This window comes from Vidua chalybeata, chromosome 19 (genome assembly GCF_026979565.1).
Source record: "Vidua chalybeata isolate OUT-0048 chromosome 19, bVidCha1 merged haplotype, whole genome shotgun sequence".
In the NCBI taxonomy this organism is placed as follows: domain Eukaryota; kingdom Metazoa; phylum Chordata; class Aves; order Passeriformes; family Viduidae; genus Vidua; species Vidua chalybeata.
The window spans coordinates 674,091-693,905 of record NC_071548.1 but is presented as its reverse complement, the minus strand read 5'-3'; the positions used below and the strand labels follow the sequence as shown (position 1 = coordinate 693,905).

Genomic DNA, 19,815 nt, shown 5'->3' with positions numbered 1-19,815 from the left:
GACACCATTGCTCCACACTGCAGTCCAGAACCCTCACAGGAGCAACCCCGAGTGACCTCAGCAGCCTGTCCCCACAGGAACACCCCTGACCACAGCTGAGCTCCCCATCCCCGCACCACATTCCACAATGGAAAGGTAATTCCATTCCACCGAGCTTACAGACCCGCTGGGAGTCCTCGGGGGCTGTTTGGCAGCCAGGGGGGCTGTGGGCTGACGGGACAGCTGCCCCCACACCCTGCAGGACAGCACCCATGCCCACAGCACCCACGGCCTCTGCTTCTCCCAGGGTGACAACCTGGGGCTCAAGACACCCAGGCCAGCCAGGGCTGACCCTGCTTTGCCTGCACACACCCTACCCTGCCCTGCCCTGCCCTGCCCTGCCCTGTCCTGCCCTGTCCTCGCTCCCCAGCCCCACGGGCTGTGCCAGAGCCCCAGCTGGTTTGAATTGGAGGGCCTGGCCAAAGCCAGCTGGTGTAAATCACCGGGAATCCCCAGATGCCAGTGCTGCTTTCCTGGGTGGGGGATCTGCTCCGGTTCATTTCCCTTGCCTCCCTCGTGGAGGGCTCTTCTGCCTCCTGGGTGACTTGGAGATCTCTGGGGCCTCCTTGGGAGGGCAAATGGGATTTCTCGGAGCCAGGCATCGAGCTCTAGGTGGGCGGTGCTGCGAGGCCCCTCTGCCTTCGGGGCAGTGCACGGAGGGGATGCTGCAGGAGGGGTCAGCGCTGCCAGGAACAGACCCTGCTCTCCTCACCAAGAGACTCTTCAGCAGTCTGGGCTCTGGGGAAGCTTTGCTGAGCTGCTGCTCCTCGCTGGGGAAGGGATGGGAGGAGAAGGTGGATGTGGAGCTCAATGACTCGTGGGTGTGCACAGGAGACACAAATGATGTGAGACTCTTTCAAGATTTGCCCCCAAGTGTTTATGTGACAAACCTCGGGGGTCCCAAGCCCTGTGCTGCCTGGCTGTGCCAGAGGCCCCTTGTCCTGCGGGTCCTTCTCTCCCCTCTCCACGAGGCTGCAGAGGACCAGCCTGGGATAACCTGCCCGTGGGAGGGGGTGGCAGAGCCCAGCCAGAAACCAGGCTGAGAATTCCCCGAGCTGCCTGAAGGACACCCTCGTGGCACGGGGGGTGGGGGGGTCAGTGTCCAGCAGGTCCTGCAGGAGAGATGAGGGGCAGCAGGATGGGCCCAGCTCCCTGTGCCACTGTGCTGCACAAGTGGCCCCTGCTCAGGGGGCAGAGCACGGCGTGGTGCTCACCCTGCTGCCGTCCTGCCCGTCCTCCTGGCCCTGGCAGGGCTCAGCTGCCCCCACAGACCCGGCACTGCCCTGAGCCCCTCTCAGCCCGTGTCCAGCCCAGCCGCCCTCCTGAAGCACCCAGCCCCCGGTGCAGGACAGACCCGCGGCGCCTCCTGGCCCTTTCCTCCCCGGGCGAGCTCAGCTGCACAAATATTCCAGAGCAAATCCCAGCTCCAGGGGCACCAGCCCAAAGCACAGCCAGCCCTCGGTGGGGTTTTGGGTCGGCCCTGCACCCCCCCGGGCTGGGGGCAGCACCAGCTCCAGATTCCCGATAAACGGAGCGGGCCGGGTGGGGAGAGGCCACCGGGAGCAGGTGGCGGGCGGCTGCTTCGTGTCGCTCGCAGCTCGCTAAAACGTGTCAGCACAGCCTTCAGCAGCTTTGCAGCTCAGCCCATCCCCTTGATAGCGCTAATTCTCTGGCTGGGCAGAGACTTTTCACAGCTAAACACCTTCTTTGTTTTGCTTAATTTCTTTTTCTTTCTTTCTTTTTTTTTTTTTTTTTTTTTTTTTTGAAACTTGAATTTCTTTTCTGTTTAAACATCTTTGCTTTGGGGCTTGTCTGGGGCTGCTGTGATGAGGCTGAGAGCTGCAGAGTGGTCACCCCGTGATTTGTGATTTGTTCCTGGATCCGCTCTTCCCGGAGTGCAGATGCTGCCGGGGCTGGGCTGGAGGGAGGTGCTGGCAGCAGAGCTGCGGGTGCTGAGTGTTGCTGCAGGGAAGACCCTGCACCAGGCACCTCTTGCTGCACTCTCAGCTCCAAAATCAGCCTTGAGCCGCTGCGAAAGCCACATGTCGGGAACGGAAATTAAAGGCCCCTTGATTCTGACATGATAGAGCGATTAAAGCCACATTTCTTGGCCTGGGTACCTAACTGGAAATGCAGATATAAGGCTTAGATCCCCGAGGGGATTCAGATTCCTAATCCGAATTTATGCAGCTAAATTCCTATTGATTTCCCCCAGGTAGGGCCCTAAATGCCTTTGTGGGCTGCGATCCAAAGCGGAGGTGTTGTGGCTTAGGAGGGGAGCCTGACAGCCTGACCCCCACACTCGGGGTGAGGGGCATTTTGCTGCCCTCCCTCCCAGGGCTTGTGCTCTCTGGGGGCTCTGCAGGTGGGGGTCTGGGTGCCCCCATCTCCTCTTGTCACTGGCAGAGATGTGCAACCAGACCGAGCCACTAAACGAAGGTGCAGCCCCAAATACCAAATCCTAAATCCGTGATTCCTTTACCAGAGAGAGCAGGACTGAGAAAACGGGAGTGGGGTCTGCCTGGGGGTCCCAGACACCCCCTGAGTGGCTCAGGGCGGACCAGCAGGGCTGGTTTGGTTTGCTGCAGTGCAAGGGGAGGCTGTGGTGAACAGCTGCTGGATTCCTGCCCTTTTCTCCCCCTCCCCAGAGTTACTGGTCAGAACTCTGTGCATGGGCTGCCCCTCACGATGGGGGTGAGCAGCAGTGGCCGTGGGGGACACGGCAGCTTCCAGAGCTTTGGCTCTGGCCAAATCTGAGTTAACCTCTCCACGGGCATCCCTGAACCTGCACATTGCTCAGAATGTTCCCCTGGGCACGAAAACCTTTCTGTGGGCTACCCCAGAGCATCCCAAAGGCAGCTGGGAGCCCTGTTCCCAGGGGACAGGGGATAAAATGCAATCCAGCCCTGGGACAGGAGAGGATGGTCCTGTAGCAGTCGTGGCAGGGATGCCTTTGGCTCCCAGACGTCTGGAGATTTCCCCAGATGACCATAAACTCCTGCTTCACTTCCCAGTGCACTGAAGCTGCCCCTTGCTTCCATCCCGAAGAATTATTTTACCATCTCCTCCGTCAGTCCCGGGGAATGGCTGCTAGAGTCGTTTGGAGCTGCAGCCCTGCTCGCTCCCAGCTGCTGGCTCTGGGCCTGTGCTGACACACGTCCTGAGGGAAGGAGGGGGTGCTCTGCAGGAGCCCTCTCCTCTCCCAGGGAGCAGGGATGGGCTCATCCCTGTGGGGCAAGCGCAGGAGCTGCAGCCTCTGGCTCACAGAGACCGTGAGGGATCTCTGCTGTAATTTAATTTGTGCAGGACTCCACTGGGAGTCTTTGTCTCGGAGCTGGCTGCTTTAATGTAAAGAAGCTTTAATAAACTAGCAAAGCTAAGGCAGAGAATCCTTCCCAGGTTATTTGTTTCAGCAGTGGCATCGCTTGTCCTGTGCTTTGCTGCACCCTTGTCCGGCCACTGAGTGGACAGGGGGCTGTTATCACTAACCTGGCTCTGTTATCACCAACTGGCTCTTCTCCTCTCACCTGGCCTGTCCCGCACAATGCCCTCTGCAATTATCATGTGCAAATGAGTGCCCTTCGCCCCTGGCCAGCTGCAGGACAGCTGGTGTCCCCAGCAGGGTGGCCTTGGCCGTTCCTGCAGCATGGCCAGGAGCTGGAGCAGGGAGCCACATCCCTTCCAGGCCATGGAAGGGCCTGGGATGAGCTGGGCCTGGGCTGCTCCAGCCGTGCCTGCTGTGCTATCTAGGGGGTGATCTCCAGGACTGAAGCAGTCTCAGCTGTGGACTGGGATTCCAGGGCCCTGGTTCTGGCCCCAGAGGGTCTGTGCCAAGCCTTGGTGCCCAGCAAGCCTCTGGCACTGGGTGGTATTTAACCAAGTGACCGTGGCCTGGCCCTGGTCACCTCCCAGAGGGGAGCAGCAGTCCCCAGGAGCTGGCAGGGGTCTGTCCCACCAGCTGGGGGGGGGTCTGTGACCAGCCTGCCAAGGCAGAGGCACCTGCTGAGCATCAGAGCATCCTGTGCTCTCCAAAGCGGGCTGAGGAGCCCTTGGCACCAGCACAGGAGTGTGGGGCACCGAGGCCAGCCCTGCCCTGTGCCGGGCACGGCCCCCACCGTGCCACTCCCCGGCAGGGCAGGGAAAGCGGCAGGAGCCATTTCCACCCTTATTCCTTCGTTTGTTTTGGTGCTTTGCAGACCCAAACCTTCCCGTGCCACCCCTGGACACAAAACCTTTCCTGCCGGATGCCACCTTGGGAGCACCTGGCAGGAGCATCCCGAGCCCTGCCCGCAGCGCGTCCCAAAGCTGCCCTGGGACCTCGGTGCCTGTGCTGCGGGAGAGGATCCCGGAGCTGCCGGGATCTGTCTGGGAGCGCAGATCCCAGCGGATAGCGGCCATTAACCTCCCCCTTGGAACAAGAAGGTGCAAATGAGCCCACAGTAGCCTCCTTTCTTCTGGCTGAGCAAGATTGATTGAAAAACAAATTGGCGCAAATAAAGCATGTAATTAGATTAAAGCCTCTCGCCTGGGGCGGCTGGAAAGCGGCAGCGAGGGATTCCCGGGAGCCTGCAGCCCCTTCTCACCTCCGCAGCCCCGTCCCACCTCCGCAGCCCCTTCCCACCTCCGCAGCCCCGGTGCTCCAGCAGGACCCCAGCACCTCCAGGATGTGACCAGGCTGTCCCCACCACATCCCGGCAATGTCCTTGCCGGCCCCGGCAGCTGGCTCCGGGCACGGCCGGGGCACCTTTGGCCCGTCCCTGGCAGCTCCGGTCACGGTCACCACCGCAGCCACCCCGCCAGCGCCGCTGCAGCTCGGGGGGAGCTCCCTCCCTGCCTCCGGGGCTGCCTGGGGCCGCTTTGGGGATGGGCATGAACGGCCTGAGGGAGTTTTGGTGGTTCAGGACAGGCGTGGCCTCAGCAGCAGCATCCCAATTTTCGCGGGTTAAAGGGAGCAGGCGATGCTGCTGGTGGCACAGCTGGCCTGTCCCAGCTGTGCCAGACACCCACTGGAAACGCTGCGCTGGAAAAGCCCGCGGTGGGAACTCTGCACTGGAAAACAAACGGCCAACTGGAAAACACCTCACTGGAAAACTCCACACCAACACCGAGTTTTACAGCTCTTCCACACCACCTCTGCCCCCTCCTCAGCCCTCTCCCAGGGCTGGCTGCACATTTCCTGTCCCTTCCCACAGGATTTATCCGGTGTTGAGCCCCAGAACACGTTGGGGACGTGGGGTACAGATCCAGGGGTGCCCTGCCAAGAGCCACTGCCAACACCGTGAAACACATTCCTAGGAAAACATCTGTCCTCGGGAGCCGAGCACCCCATAAATTCCTGCCTGACAGCAGCTCCCAGCCTAGGGGGAAAATCAGAGTTTTCTGTTAGGGGAGAGATGCAGAAACAGGGAGCTGCTGCTGGGGACAAGAGCTTTGTGTCTCCATGGGCATCAGCCTCTGGAAATGGCCCAGGATGGGGAGAGGGATGTGTCAGTCCTGACTCTGAAGCTCGAGGCTTGGCTATGGTGGGATGTGAGGATAAAGGGTTGCAGGGATTAGGGGATATGGGGTTGAAAGAGTAAGGGGGTGAGGAATGGAGGGGTTTGGGGTGGAGGGAATCGGGTGCAGGGGTGTGGGGTTGGAGGAATGCAGGGATTTGGGGGTGCAGGGATGCAGGGATGGAGGAATGAATGGATGTGGGGCTGCAGGAAGCCCGGCACTGGGATGATGGGAGCAGGGTGCATGAAGCTTATCTGCATTTCCAGCAGTTTTGGGGGCTTGTTCTTGGTTTTTTCCTTCAGCCTTTCTGAGCTGTTTTGAAGCGACCAGGAGCTCCCCTATTGTGCTCCCAGCCATTCACTGGGATCACCATGAGGAACCTTTCAGAGGGAGCTCCAGCTGCTGATCAATCAATCAGTCAATCAATCACGCAGCCAATCCATCACCTCGCTTATAGCTGGGACAAGGCAGAGAAAGCCCGGGCGGGCCTGAATGAATTCCTGCTTTGGATGGGTACAAAGCTGGAGACTCCCAGGCTGAGCCCAGCTTTAGGCCAGGGTGAATGAAATGACGATTTCCCCTCCCGCCTGCGCCGCGGGGAGCTGGGCAGCGCTTTGTTCCCAGGCTCCGGGATGCTCCCGGCTCTCCACAGGGCTGACGCTTCCCCACAGCCAAGGGCTCGGGCTTTTCTCCCTGCCAGTGCTGAAACAGGAGCTGCAGCTCTTCAGGGAGGGCAGTTTTCCCCATTCCTGGTTCCTGGGGGAGGATTCGGGCTAAAATTCGGATACCACAGCACGCAGCCAGCTCTGTCCCGGGTCTGCTCTGCCCTCTGGGAAAGCTGCAACCTGCAGCCAAAGCTGCTCTGGGTCTGGGGAGGCCAGGGATCCCTCAGAGCTGGCTTTTCCCTTTCCTGCATTTACATCCAGCCTCTTCCCCACCAGCCAGGAACAAAAGGGCCCAAAATGACATTTGGAAGGGCCAGGTCTGGTTTTGAAACTGCAGACGTTGATTTCCAGGGGAAAACCATGGGGAGCTGCGTCAATCCAATCACCTGGTTTTATTTAAGGCCCCTGGCTGAAATCATCCACCTCAGATAATCATTCTCCAGAAAATCTGGGTTTGATTCAGATAAGACAAGGACTGACTGGCAGGTTTGTAAACCTTCACCCCCCCACTGCTACTTTTGTTTGCCCTTTCACTGTGGTCTCTCCTGTCTGAGAGGGACCAAAAAAGGACCAGAAAAGCTCTTCTTGCCTGGCAGAAAAAACGAGGAGCAGCCTCTCCTCTTCCTCCAATCCCCTGGCATGGGAGAGCATGGATGCATTTCATCTAAACAATCCAGTTTTGGCCTGTTTCCCCAAACTGATTGGGACCCCTGAGAGTCAAGCAGAGCCAGGCAGGACCCCCCACACCAGAGCTGACATTGTCCCACCCCTCGTTCCAAGGCTGGCTTTGGCCTGTGGTCCTCTGCAATGGCTCCGTTGTGGTGATGCTCCCTCAGCTCTTGGCCACTCTCTGTCCCACGTGGCCACGAGCGCAGGAAGTGGAGCAGCACCTCTCCCACAGCTGCCTGCACTCAAAGCCTCCCACTAATTGCTTTTCCCATCTTGTTTCCAAACCCCTCTTCTCCCATAGCATGGGAGCCCTGGCTCGCAGACACTGATTTAGGGATTTGTGGAAAACCCCACAGGTTTCAGCAGGGTGGGGTGGGAGCTGAGAGATGCCAAGACACAGCACTGCTCAATGCTCCCTGTCGAGGAAAAGGGATGAAATATGCAGGGTTCAAGCTCCTTGGACAAAGCAGTGCTTAAAAACTCCAATAAAGTCCCACTGAGAAGAATTATGATGGGATTCTGGGCCTGATGGAGTGCTCAGCTTGGCTCAGCCTTCATTGGGCTTTCACTGGCAAGTGGCACAGAAGGCTCCTGGTGGGACGCCCTGGTCACCCCTTGGGGCAGGGAACGGGGACATCTGGCCCTCCAGGGACACAGGGATCCACAAGGCACTGTGCAGGCATTTCCTGTCCCTCGCAGACCATGGGTAACCTGCCCCAGCCTCCAGCCAGGGCTCCTGAGCCAAGGAAGGGCTCTAACCCTGCTGGGATGTTCTCAGTTATCAGCTTTATGCAAACTCAGCTGGGTTTTAGACCCCGAGCAGCCCCTCTCCCGTGGCAGGCTGCAGCACCGCTGCTGTGTTTGCACGGGGTAAAGCCTGTCCCTTCAGCCAGTCCCACAGCAGCCCTGGGATCAACCTTCCCGGGACACTGGGGACAGAAGATGTCCCCTGAGCCTGGGTGACAATCCCTGCCACAGCACAGGGATCAATCCAAGGTGACATCTGTCACTTTTAGTACAAACTCTTTCATTTATGAACCCTCCTGCCGCTGAGACAAAAGCAAACAGCTTTTACACCTCATGTCCTTCACAGATGGGGCTCAAACACCCGGGAACCTCCAGGCAGCAGCCCAGGACAAGTCAGCCTTTCCTGGAGCCCTCTGGCTCCTGCTGTCATCCCCCGGTCAGCACCATCCGACACGGGGGCACTGGGAACAGAGGGGGCCCTTGGTGGCATGGGGGGACAGCTGTGGTTCCACGTGGATCCCACACTGGGTAACCCCCCCTGCGCTCACAGGTTCAGCAGGAAAAGCTCCTGCACCCTCCCTGCACACCTCTCGGGATGCTGCACTCGTGTTTCCAGCGCATTTGGGCATCAAAGGAAACCACTCGTCCCGGTACGAGCCACAGGATTCATGCCTTTGGTGCAATTTGTCTCGAGGGAAGTGATTGCTGAAGAGACATTTAGCAGCGAGATGCTCCAAAAGAAGAGAACGTACCTGCGGGCTCCTCCGCGCTGCTGGCGGCCGTGGTGGGTGGAGCAGCCGGGATCTCTGCGGGACAGCCGGGGGCACACGGGACAGAGAGGAGACAAAAGGAGGACGATTATTCCAACCCCCAGAGAGCCTGGTCCCTGCACACGCTGCAGGTTCCCCTCTCAGCTGTGCCTGCCAGCGAGGAGGGTTCCCAGCAAGAGCCCCCAAACCAATACAGCGGGAACTGGGGAACCAGGCGTCCCTCAAAGCTGTTGCAAAGGGGTTTTTAACAAAAAAATTTGGCTTTTGGCTGCGTGCTGCACTGTGCCCAGCCCCTGTGGGCTGCTGTCACTGCCTGTCCCTGGGTGTCCCCTCCAGCTGCTGTCACCAGCTCGGAGGCAGCGCTGGCACTCCCCTGGTGAGAGGCAGGGTGCAGGTACAGCACTGCAGCTCTGCTGGGATGCAAGGGGTGCCTCCCACACTTAAAGGAAACACAAACACATCTGGTGCCAATTCCCTGGTCCCCGGCTCTGATTTGGGGCCAGCTTGGCAGAGCTGGAACCACATCGTGCTCTGGAGATTCACTGCCAGCCTGGCTGCGTTTGTGGAGAGCACGGACCGTGCACGGAGGGAGCTGTCTGGTCCCAGCTGTGCAGGATGCTCCCCTTGGATGTCCTTCCTGCGTTTAGGGCACGGTGCTGGCATTCTGTGCATTCCCGGGAGTCCCGGTGGGGGAGCACCCCACCAGTCCCGTTTGAAGGTGGGATTTAGGCATGAGCTGGGAGCGGGCATCTGCCTCCTTCTGCTCGTGCTCCTGGAGGAATGCACGGCCACCAAGGCAGGGTGTGCCGGGGGGTGTGGCAGCAGCTCGTAGGGCTGCAGCCCAGTCAGCATCAGGTGATTTTTGGGGTGGCTCACCTTCATGCAATTAAACACAGCGCAAGGCCAGGCAGCACTGAGAGCCAGCACAGCCATCCCAAAGCTGGGCCGGGGGTGCTCATGCCTGGCCTGGCACAGACCCCATGGGGGTCTCACTCCTTCCCCCAAGGTGTTCTTTTCATGGCTACAAGTCTCTGGGAACAGGGAATTACGAGCAGTGGTAAATCAGAGAGTGACTGTGCCCAGCCCCAAGCCCTGGATGGGCCATGTTGAAATCCTGGCTCTGTCTTTATTTAGTGCCAGGAATCCTGAGGGAGCTGATGCAAGGAACAATTTTCTCTCTGATTTCCCCTGGCCCTGGGGAATGATTAATGATAAACCTTTGTGCACACTTGCTGCAGAGCAGACTGGAGCCACGGCTGGAGGTCCTGAGGACAACAAGCCTCTGCTTTGGGCTCTTGCTGTCCCATTGCAACACGGGGAAAAATGAGCCTCAAGTGACCCCAAACCAGCCTGGAATGTATGTTTTCTTCAGCAGGAGAAGGTGGAGAAAGGGTCTCTGCCCCAGAATTTGGCAATGGCCATGCTGGGGGGGGCAATGGTGTGGGAACAGACTGTGGGTCCCCAACAAAGGTTTGAATCTTTTAACCTTCACTTTTCTTGCTGGGCCTTTTCCCCTTTTAACAGCAGGGAATCACCCCTCATGGGTTCCTCCTTCATCCCATCCCAGGCACACTAATTTTGGTGCTTTGTTTTGTTAGGGCAGGTGGGGATGTCCCACAAGGAACGTGAGCCACTGGAAAATCCAAGAGCAGCAAAGCCCACAGGCAGCAGAGAGGGGCACAAGACTGAACCCCAACCTCCCAGGCAGTGAGAGCTCCGAGGGGCTGAGGGGATCCAGGTGTTTGCAGAGCAGATGCTGCAATGGAGGCGTTTTGGGAGCTGTACCTGGTGCTTCTGCTGTTGTTTCAAGAGCAGAGGGTGAGAGCAGCCTTGGGAAGGCAAATTGAAAAGCAAACCCAAGGAAGCCAATGGTAAAACCACCCGTGTTTCTGGGAGGGCTGTGTGAGTGCAAGGGCCCCTTCAGCAATCCAGGGGTTCTCAGCTGTGATGGCAACTCCATCAAAGGAGCAGCTCCTCTGGTCTGAGCTCTGTGCCAGTGCAGCACAGCCTGATTTTGGAGAGAAGAACCTGTTTGTAGTGATCTGCTTTAGCGTCCAGCCCTGATGTTACACCCCTAAATAAATGTGCTCTCGGGGCACCTCTGTTCCATGAAGCAAAATTGAATTCCCAGCAAACTTGGCTGTAGATGCACTCACAGAACCCCCCACCCAAGAAGGCAGGAGAGCCGCTGGAAGCTGCTGTGGGTTTTGGACCACGTTTGGGCAGAGAGGAGGGCAGGGGTCCCCAGACAGCTCTGCCCCCCCCGAGCGCTGTGGGGTTCAGCAGCCCCCAGCCCGGGCAGCGGCTCCGGCAGGGTTTTAAGGGTTCAAATCTCCACTCCACAGAAAGAAAGATCCACCTACTTATGCAGGGGGCGATGGGGGAGCGGCTCTGCTGGTAGCCCTTGGCGCAGCGGTTGCAGGTGATGCCGGTGACGCCGTCCTTGCAGGGACACTGGCCCGTGGTCTGGTTGCAGGTCTGGCCGGCGGCACCCACGGGGTGACAGTCGCACTCTGCGGGGGGACACACGACAGCGGGGTCAGGGCAGGGCACGGCGGGCACAGGTGGCGGTGTGGCACCGGCGGGGAGCGGGGCAGCTCCCCCGGCACCGCTCCGCCCTCTCTGCGCTCCGGCAAAGCCCCCGGAATGCCCTGGACCTGAGCTGGCATTTGGCACAGGGGCTGGGGAACAGCGCTGGAGAGGGGTGGCCCTGTCACAGCCCCGAGGTGCAGCCAGGATGACAGATCCTGGCAGGCAGCGTGGGGGTCCATGCCACGGACACAGCTCCGCGCCCCGTGCGTGCTGAGATCGGGAGTTTGCAGGATTTCAAGGCTGGGGAGCGGCACCCACTGCCCCCAGCCAGCAGCCCAAACTCCCGGGGGCGGTGGCAGGGCTGGTACAGAGGCACAAACCCAGCAGGGTTCCACCACCCCTCAGCTCAGGCAGGAAGCAATCGCTTGGGAATTCATTCCACGTGCACTCCGAGTAAAATCAAACCAGTCCTTTCAGAGCTGTCGCTCGAGCCCTTCCCGCTGAGCAGCATCCCTGGCAGCTGGCACTGCGGGCACAGGAAGGAAATGCCCTTGTGGGATGCAGGCGGGCTGGAGGACCTGCTGTTCCCGGCCAGATGGATGCAGCCTTGACGGCAGAGCTGGGCAGATGTGAAGGGTTTGGCAGGGGATGTAAATACTGCACTTGAAAACATTCACCATCTCATTTCCCACAGTGGGACTTTACTGGCACAGCTGTTTGGGGGGGAAAAAATAAATAAAAAAGGGAAAAAAGAAGAAAAGCCAAAAAAAAAAAAAAAAAAAAGCATCAGGGCTTGTTATCATCACTGCTCCAAAAGGATTAGGGCCTCGCACATTTGTTAACAGCCCTGATTTCTAAGAGCTGCAAGCGCCGTGCCAGACTGTGGGCTGCCCCTGCTGAGCGGTGGCAGGGACAGGCAGGCAGGAAAGCTTTCCTTTTCTTCCGCAGCATCCCCGGGAAGGAGCCAGCCAAATCCCTCCCTGGGGAGCGCTGATCCCGCTCTCCTCCTGCCCCTCAGGGGAGCTTCCTGCCAGGAACAGGGGCTGGGGGAAACCTGTCCCACTGCCTGGGCCCTGGAGGGGGCTGCGCCGGGGGCCAGAGCCAGGGCGAGTGTCCCCAGGGGCACCAGTGGCTTCAAGCCCCCCACACCGGGCACATCACTCCCAAGAGGGCTTTTCTGGACCCTGCTCGGTTTGTTCTGCACGCCCCTGGCTCTCAAACACCCTCAATGTGCCTCACCTGGGGACAGCAGCCCGCATCCCACATCCGTGCTGGGTTCCCAAGGTTTGGTGTTTGGCTGGAGGCCCCCTCCAAGCCAGCCCAGCACGATCCTGCTCCCTGCACCAGCAGCTCCCAGTCCGACCCCACTGGGCAGCAGCTCCCCGGCTGATCCCCCTGCCCTGCAGGGTTTGGATGGTGCCTGGAGCACCCCTGCTCCAACTTCTCCCTGGGGACATCCAGAGCTCCAGCAAACTGTCACCAGCCCTGACCCCACAGGTCCCGGGTGGGAAGAGACAGAGCCTTGCCAAAACCTGATGGTTTTTCACATGAGAGGGAAAGAAACCCCTCAAGAAACCAACAAAGCTTTTGGTCCTTTTTTCCCTCTTTTCCTAACACTTCCCATTTGGAATTTTTGATTAAAAGTCCCTCTCTCCCCTGCCCCTGCCCTGAGCTGCCCCTGGGAAACGGCTGCTTGCAAACCTGCCCACAGCAGAAATCTCCTTTTCCAAAGCTAATTTAGATTGGAAAAGATTTAACGGGAAATCAGTGTGGCTGGTGATGAGCAGAGGGATGCTTAGGTGGGAAACTTCACACCACAGCCCCAAGGGATGGCTCAGGTAATGCTGGGGGAGAAGAAATAAAAACACATTAAGCAAAGGCCTGCAGGAGAAACAGGAGAGAAAAGAGTTAAAGAAGAGCAGAGAGTCAGGAGTTAATGCAAAAATAAGCGAATCAGGGAAGGGTTGCCCAAGGAGAGGCAAAGGGCAGGCAGATGGATGGGGATGAGCAGCCTCATGTTCCAGGCGTTCCCTCTGGGGATGCTCCATCCTGGGAGGAACCCCCCGTGTGAGCAGATCGCCCTCATTTCTGTGGGACCTCTGGGGAAAAGAAGGAAAAAAGCCTTGGTGATGAGTAAGATGCCCGGTCGTGGAGGCCGGGCTGAGAGCACAGAGCGCTCTTTGGGCAGCACAGAAATCAATCAATAAATCGAATGCTGCTGCTTCCTTCCCTCACGGGGCAGAGGCTCGGCGCAGCTCGCCCAGGGCTGCCGGGTTATTTTCAGAGCCCAGTCCCTCTGAGGCTGCCTCCTCTCCGCCCAGGCCGGGCTCTGTGAGGGCTCTGGTGTCCCCATGTGTGATGTGATGTGCCCAGGGCTGCAGGTGGCACGAGTGGCAGAGGGTGGGGGACTCGTGAGCCAGGATTTCACCGGGATGAGATCCCGGCCGATCCCTGCCACACCGAGGGGAAAACCCTCTCCGGGTGACGGGACGGGCTCTGTGTGACCTGTCCCCAGCGTCCCCCTGGGCCCAGCCCGTCCTGCCTGCTCCGTCCTCCCCAAACTGCGGGAATCGGCGCTGCCGGCGAGGGAGGCAGTGCCTGCAGATGGGGATTTGCTGTCCCCGTCCTCGAGAAACTGAACCAGCGCCAGCAATTAGGAGCAATTAAAGGTAATTTACAGTTCCCCGGCCAGTGCAAACACTTGCAGCCAGCAATTACAGGCTCTTCTGCTTCCCCAGCCATGGAGGGCCGGGCTGTGGTGCTTGATGCTGATTTTCCCAATTCAGCTCAAATTCCTTTGGGCCGCAACCCCAAACTGAGGGAAGTCTGCACCAGGATGCCAGCGGGGGGGGAGGTGATGGGTGCAAACGCCCCTTTGGCATCGCCGCTGCCTTTCCGATGGGCACCCTGGGACTCACAGAACACGTTTGCATTCCTGAACTTCCCTGGCTTTCATCCCTGAACTTCCCTGGATTTGTGGATTTGCTCATCGCCCACCGAGGTGCAGAAGTTCAGCAGTGCCCTGCGCTGAGCAGAGCCCTCGAGGCACCAGAGCTGAGGGCACCTCTGTGAGCAGGACAGGAAAGCGTCCGGGACATGCCTGGAGGTGATAAGGAGGATAACACGGGGTTTTTCCTCGTGTTACCCTTGCTTGAAAGGATCACCCCACAGAGGGTACGGTGAGATGGGAGAGAAGCAAACGGGCATGATGCTGGAGCAAGAAAAATGCCCACAGAACATCGGGGGAAGGGAAATAACTCTCAGGATTTCATTTTTTTTTACAAAAATCTTTAAGAAAAATTTATGCCGAGTGTCTGTGGCAGAGATGACCAGGAACTCCTAGTGAAAAATGAAGTTATTTTTTGGTTGGGAACATGGCTGTGGAGGAGAAAACAAGGAGCAGGAATCTGTGGGGAGGCTTTAACGGGCAATGAGGGCAGCAGTGGCGGTGCCTCTGCTCCCAGAAGCTGATTTTCCCTATGAAATAACCATAAGGAAAGCAGGGAGCTGAGAGCACTCCCAGGTGAGCACCTTGGGCTTGGCTGCTCCAGACGTGAGGAGACCACGTCGCTCTCTGCGAGACAGACCCAAAGTGGCCGAGTGGATGAGGGGACAGCAGCCAAAATCCGGAGTGCAGAAGGAGGCATAATTGGAAGGAGGGAACAGGATGGCTCATCCACGCTGAAGGGTCCCAATTAACTGCATCCACTCCAGGAAAAGATCTGGGAGTCAATGAAACATCTGGCTGATTGCAGCGGAGCTCAGAAGAGCCACAAGATGGGAGGCTGTGCTGTGAAAGGGGGAGAGAGAAACTCTGAATTCATATCAGGGCACTATAGAAATCAATAGCACGTCCTCAGCTGGGAGCTGGAGTGAAAGGCACGGAGAGCACCCACGGAAAAGATTCGGAATGCCTTGCCAAGAGACCGTGGAGGGCTGCCAAGCAATGCACAGCGCCGGGAAGGTCAGACAGGTGCTCCTCTTCACTGGTCCTTAAAGCCCAGCAACAAAGGGACATTGAGGGCGCTGAAAAGGCAACCTTTTCAATGATAAAAGGAAACGCTGCTTTGCACCGCACGTAATTAACTCGTAGAACTCCTGCTACGAGACACCATGGCAAGGGCCCAACAGGATTAGATAGGGCTCTGAATGAGAACATCTGTAGTTACATTAGCTGGGATTAATATATATACGGATATAAGCGCTGCCAGGCAGCTCCTCACCGCCTGCAGCCAGGAGATTCCCCCCGGGGCCAGCCTCTGCCGAGCTGGCTGCCGTGGGCTGTTACAGCTCTGTCTGGAGCTTCCAAATCAGCCCCTATTTTCTGTACAAACCTGCCGAGGCAGAGCACTGCCCACCCCAGCCCAGCCAGCGACGCCTTTCTGTGCTTCAGCTCAGGTTTGGGGCTAAAAAACACCTGGAAGGACCCTGGGGCCGTGCTTGGGATAAAAAAAAAAAAAACAAACCAAAAAAACTCACGGTTTTTCAGTTCAGGTGGTTGAACTTGCTGAGATGGTTCTGCCCCACTGAAGGCTGACAAATAGCACGACAAAAATGCAAATATTTTCGCACCCCCGGTGCTCGGGCGGAGGTATTCCCAGCCGCTAATCCTGCCCCACACACGTGTGGTGAAAGGTAAACAGAGGGATAAATCTCCGGGCTCGGCTCTCCTCAAGTGTGACCTTTACGGAGAAGGTGCCTGAAAAGATCTGCATTTTTTGAGAATTAGCATCTTCCTGTTTTCGGGGAAGCTGCTTCCTCGGGAGGTTTTCAGAGTGATGAAAAATCCTTTTGCCTGGACGAGAAAAAAAAGGCTGGATTTGCCAAGGTGTCCAGATTTCCTCTTGTCACCCGGGATGTGCCAGGATCACAAACCTCACCGGGCTCCAGATGCAGCCTCTGGACTGAGCAGGACCCCAGCAGTGCATTAAACTGGAAAAAAACCCCTTCGTTTGCAATAAGCTGTGATGAAGGCTCCTGTATTCCGAACTCACACTCCGTTTGAAGTACAAATTCAATTCCAGGTAGCCAATGTGCCTTAGGTGAACATTTATATTTAACCAGGCTTTAAAATGCTTTTCCAGAATCACGGCCAAAAATTGCTTCCCTTTGGTTGCTTCCCTTCTTTCCTCCAAAGACTTGAACAGGAGAAAAACGGGAGTTACAGAAAACTTCTGCTGGAAAAAACCGCAACAAACCCAGGTTTGTTGTCAAAATGTCAAAACAAATTCAATTTAAATTCTCCTGTTGCCTCAACAACGCGTCCTGATGCAGCAAACATGTCTCGCTTAACCTTGTGGTTTAGCATTTAGAGGGGTGGATCTGGCATTATTACTTAAGTGAGGCTTTTTTTGTTGTTGTTGTAGAGTTGTTTTTTTCCCTGCTCCACTGTCTTTAGGAGCTCAGGTACTTTAAATCCTGCTCCCTCTGGACACATCTTCCCAGGGAACTCAAGGTGTGAGAATTCCTGGAGTGCCCCCATAGCTGAAATCCGTCCCAGAGGTGACCTTGAAGTGGTCCCAAGGAGGACAGGATGTTTTCTTTGGCTCCTGTCTTTGGGAAATCAATTCAAAACAAGCAGGGCTCCTTCCTTTGGATACCTATCCCAGTTATTTGTCCGCGGATGAGGGGAAGCCTGAGGCCAACCTGTGCACCTGAGCGCTGAGGAGAGGTTCGTGCTGGCTCTGGGGACCTCCCGAGGGGATGGGAGAGCCCACAGGCCCTGCCAGAGCATCTCCAGCACGGGCAGCACGTCCTGCAAATCCCACGGCTTTATGGGGAAGGGAAGCTGGAATTCGGCGTGCACCCACCCAGTCTGGCCCCAGCTGGTTTGCAAAGCAGAAGCAGGGGTGGAAATGTCTCTGTGCTAACTCTGAATGCCAGTAATGACTTTAAATATTAACCACTGACTGCTCTGCCCTGAGCTCCTCAGCCTGTCTGCACACTGGGAGCTGGATTTAGCCCTCCAAAGGATCATGTTCGTGCTCAGTGTCCCTCAGCACATTCTCCTGGAGATTTAAAGGTTTCTTGCCAGCAGAACATGAATTCCTCCTTTTATTGGGCAGAGCCAAACAATCTCTGGGTGTCTCCTGCTGTCCCTCCTCCCGCGCCACTTCTCAGGGCTCTCCCGTTTCCCCTCCTGGACTGGCACTCGGGGGAGCCAAGGGCTCTGCTGCCCTGCAGTTTGGGCCAAATTTCACAGATTAGACCTTGGCTTTGTCTTCTCCATAACAAGGAACAGACGGGGCCACAAAGCCTCCACTGAGCCGGAGTCGCCGTTAATCCGGAGGGGCCTTGGAACCCCGGCAATAAATCCACTTTTTGGGCAGGGGCACTGTGGGCAGGCATTAGTGACGCACACAATGGGACAGTTATGGCAGCACTCCCCCAAATGCTGGAAAATTCCCTTGTTCCAAAATGGTTAAAACTTCCCCTGTCCACCGACAGCTCCACTTCCCACGTGATCCCAGCAGGGCTGGAGAAGCTGCCAGGGATGCTGAGATGAAGCATTGGGGTTTCCTTCACCCCACTTTGCTGGCAAGACTTGGGTTTTATCGTGGGGGATGTGATCCCTTTGATTTTTCCATCAAAATGTCAGAGCTGCAGGGGCAGCTCTGGCCAGGCCAAGAGCAGCAGCTCAGTGGGGCACGGCGGCCTCCTGGATGTAAAGCAAAGCCCAGCTCCCCCTGCTCCCGTGGGAGATGTTGCACGGGGAAGAGTGGGTTGGGAATGCTGCTATTGAAGGGTTAAAAAAAGAGAGGCAAAGTTTTTCTCTTCCTGATGCGTTTTTAGCCTGGCTCTGGAGGAAACGAGGTTCCTACAAGTGCATTCTCCCTCTAATAATAAAAATCAAGTCTGGCAGTGGAGCAGAAGTCTCGCAGATAATGAGGTTGCCACAAGCCTCGGGAAAGGAGGCCGTGGGGAAGGTGAGGGAGAAGCTGGAAAAGCTCTGCAGAAAAAGATCCTTTTGGTGTGCACAGCCCTCATGGGACACCAAAGCATCCACAGTGGGGAGAGTCCCCAACACCCCAAGAGCAGGGAGAAATCCCGGTGAGAGCTCCCAGGGCACAAATCCCAGCCCCTCCTTTGTGATACTCTGAGAAGCATCTGTTTAACTGGAAAAGAAATCTTTTCCTACCAGAAAACAAAACAAAACAAAACAAAAAACCTTTTCATTTTAGTACGCTGAAAACCAGAGTGTGGGGATGAGCAGAAGTGAGCTTGGGTTTAATTCTCAGGATCTGAGAGCCTGAAGCACTTTCCACTCCTGAGAACTGTTCTGAAGTAGGAAATTATCTCCATTATTGGAAAACATTTATGGGGAAGGCAAATTATTCCTTTTCTTTCCTCTGTCTCGTGGATATGCAAAGGTCTGGCTTTGCAAGCGAATGTAGCAACTTTTGTCCTTAGTCTGAGACCAGCAGTGGAGAGCTGGGGTTTAGTCTGGTTTTATTTTCTTAATAGGGTGCAAATTCCCCTCTATTGTGTCGCCACTTCTGACAAACCACATCCCAACCTGCCCTCCAGGATTGCTCCTGGATGTTTCTCTGCTGGAAACCCAAACCCCAGTTTGGAAGGCGGCCGGCCCCCAGTTCATCCAGTAAACTCCTGCTGGGCGCCAGCACTGCCAGGATGTGATTTTTCAGGAATGCAGGGCCGGCTCTGGTCGGGAATCAATGCTGTCTGCGTTTTCCTATTGAGCTGGGCCATGCACGTGTCTGCCATGGATTCAGGGCTCAGCTGTGAGCTGTGTCTCTCCTCGGAGGGTGCTGAGGTGGTTCCCAGGTGGCAATGGAGATTCCAGCTCCTTCTGAGGAGCCTCCTCCATCTCCTCACAGCTCCCTGGATTCAGCAGCATCGTGCCCTGAATTCCAGAGCTCAGCAACCTCTGCCCACTCTGCCTCACACAGAGGCAGCTGCCTAATTTGATGTGTCTGCTGGTCCATCATTAAAATGTGGATTTTAATGGATTTTTAAAAAGCTGGCATGGGCTGGAAGGCGCCTTGTGTTGAGCTTGAGTCTTACTTGAGCAAAAAAAATCACTGCTCTTCCACGGCTTCATTCTACAAACTCAGAACAGCACGAGAGTTTCAATAATGCTCGTGTCCCTCCTTTTCTCTGGGATCCTTCCAGCCCAGGTGAGTGAACAGTGCAGCTCTGCCCTGGCTAGTGGCAGTGCCATGGAGGAGGTGACACTTGGTGGCACTCGAGCCTCCCGTGCTGCCCCAGGACTCTCCCACAGTGACCTGTGAGTGTGGACAGCTTAAAGGTGCATTTCTAGAAACCTTCTCCGATGGTCTGTGTGTGTCTGGGGGCTGTGATGGCGAGTTTTAGATGCAGAGGCCATAAATCAGCTCTCAGGGCTTGCAATAATACCAACATAAGGAATTATTGGGCCCTGGGGAAGGGTGACTCAGGCACAGCCACTGACAAATGCAGGATGGAAATGCAACTACAGAATCGTTCTTGTGGCAGTGGAAGAGAATCTCCAGAGTCCTGGGGAGAAATTAAAGTCTGTGCTTGGCAGATCGATGCCTGGGAAGTTTGGAATTTCTCCAGGGATGTGATTTCTCAGAGGTGACCAAGCCCTGACAAGAGCCCAAGCCAAGCCCTGCCAGCACCACGGGCTGGCTCCTCTCTCATCTCAACAGCAGCTCCAGCTGGAATCCAAAGAGGAGCAACAGGAGGAAAGGAAGGGAAGGAAGTTTGGCCATTAAAGACAACTCCCTGGGGTGAATTCCTGGAAAGTATTGCCTTGGAGTATGCCTTAAAACCACAACTGAGCTGGACGAGAGATGGGCATCAAAATGAGGCAGCTCTGGAGAGGGGAGCACCTCCCTCAGGCTGAACTTCGGCCCCTCCTGAGGTGACCCCAAGGCCAGAGCTGTGCTGGTCCC

At 56.8% G+C, this 19,815-nt stretch overlaps 1 protein-coding gene across 1 annotated transcript in view; it reads right to left on the bottom strand.

Moving 5' to 3' along the window:
* NTN1 (netrin 1) overlaps nt 1-19,815 on the bottom strand; it is an 82,100-nt gene that overhangs the window by 8,822 nt on the left and 53,463 nt on the right. The window contains exons 3-4 of the mRNA XM_053960500.1: nt 10,750-10,899; nt 8,369-8,422 (exon numbers count right to left, since the gene is read on the bottom strand). Of these exons, the coding sequence (XP_053816475.1) occupies nt 8,369-8,422; nt 10,750-10,899 (204 nt within the window). The remainder of the gene's footprint in view (nt 1-8,368; nt 8,423-10,749; nt 10,900-19,815) is intronic.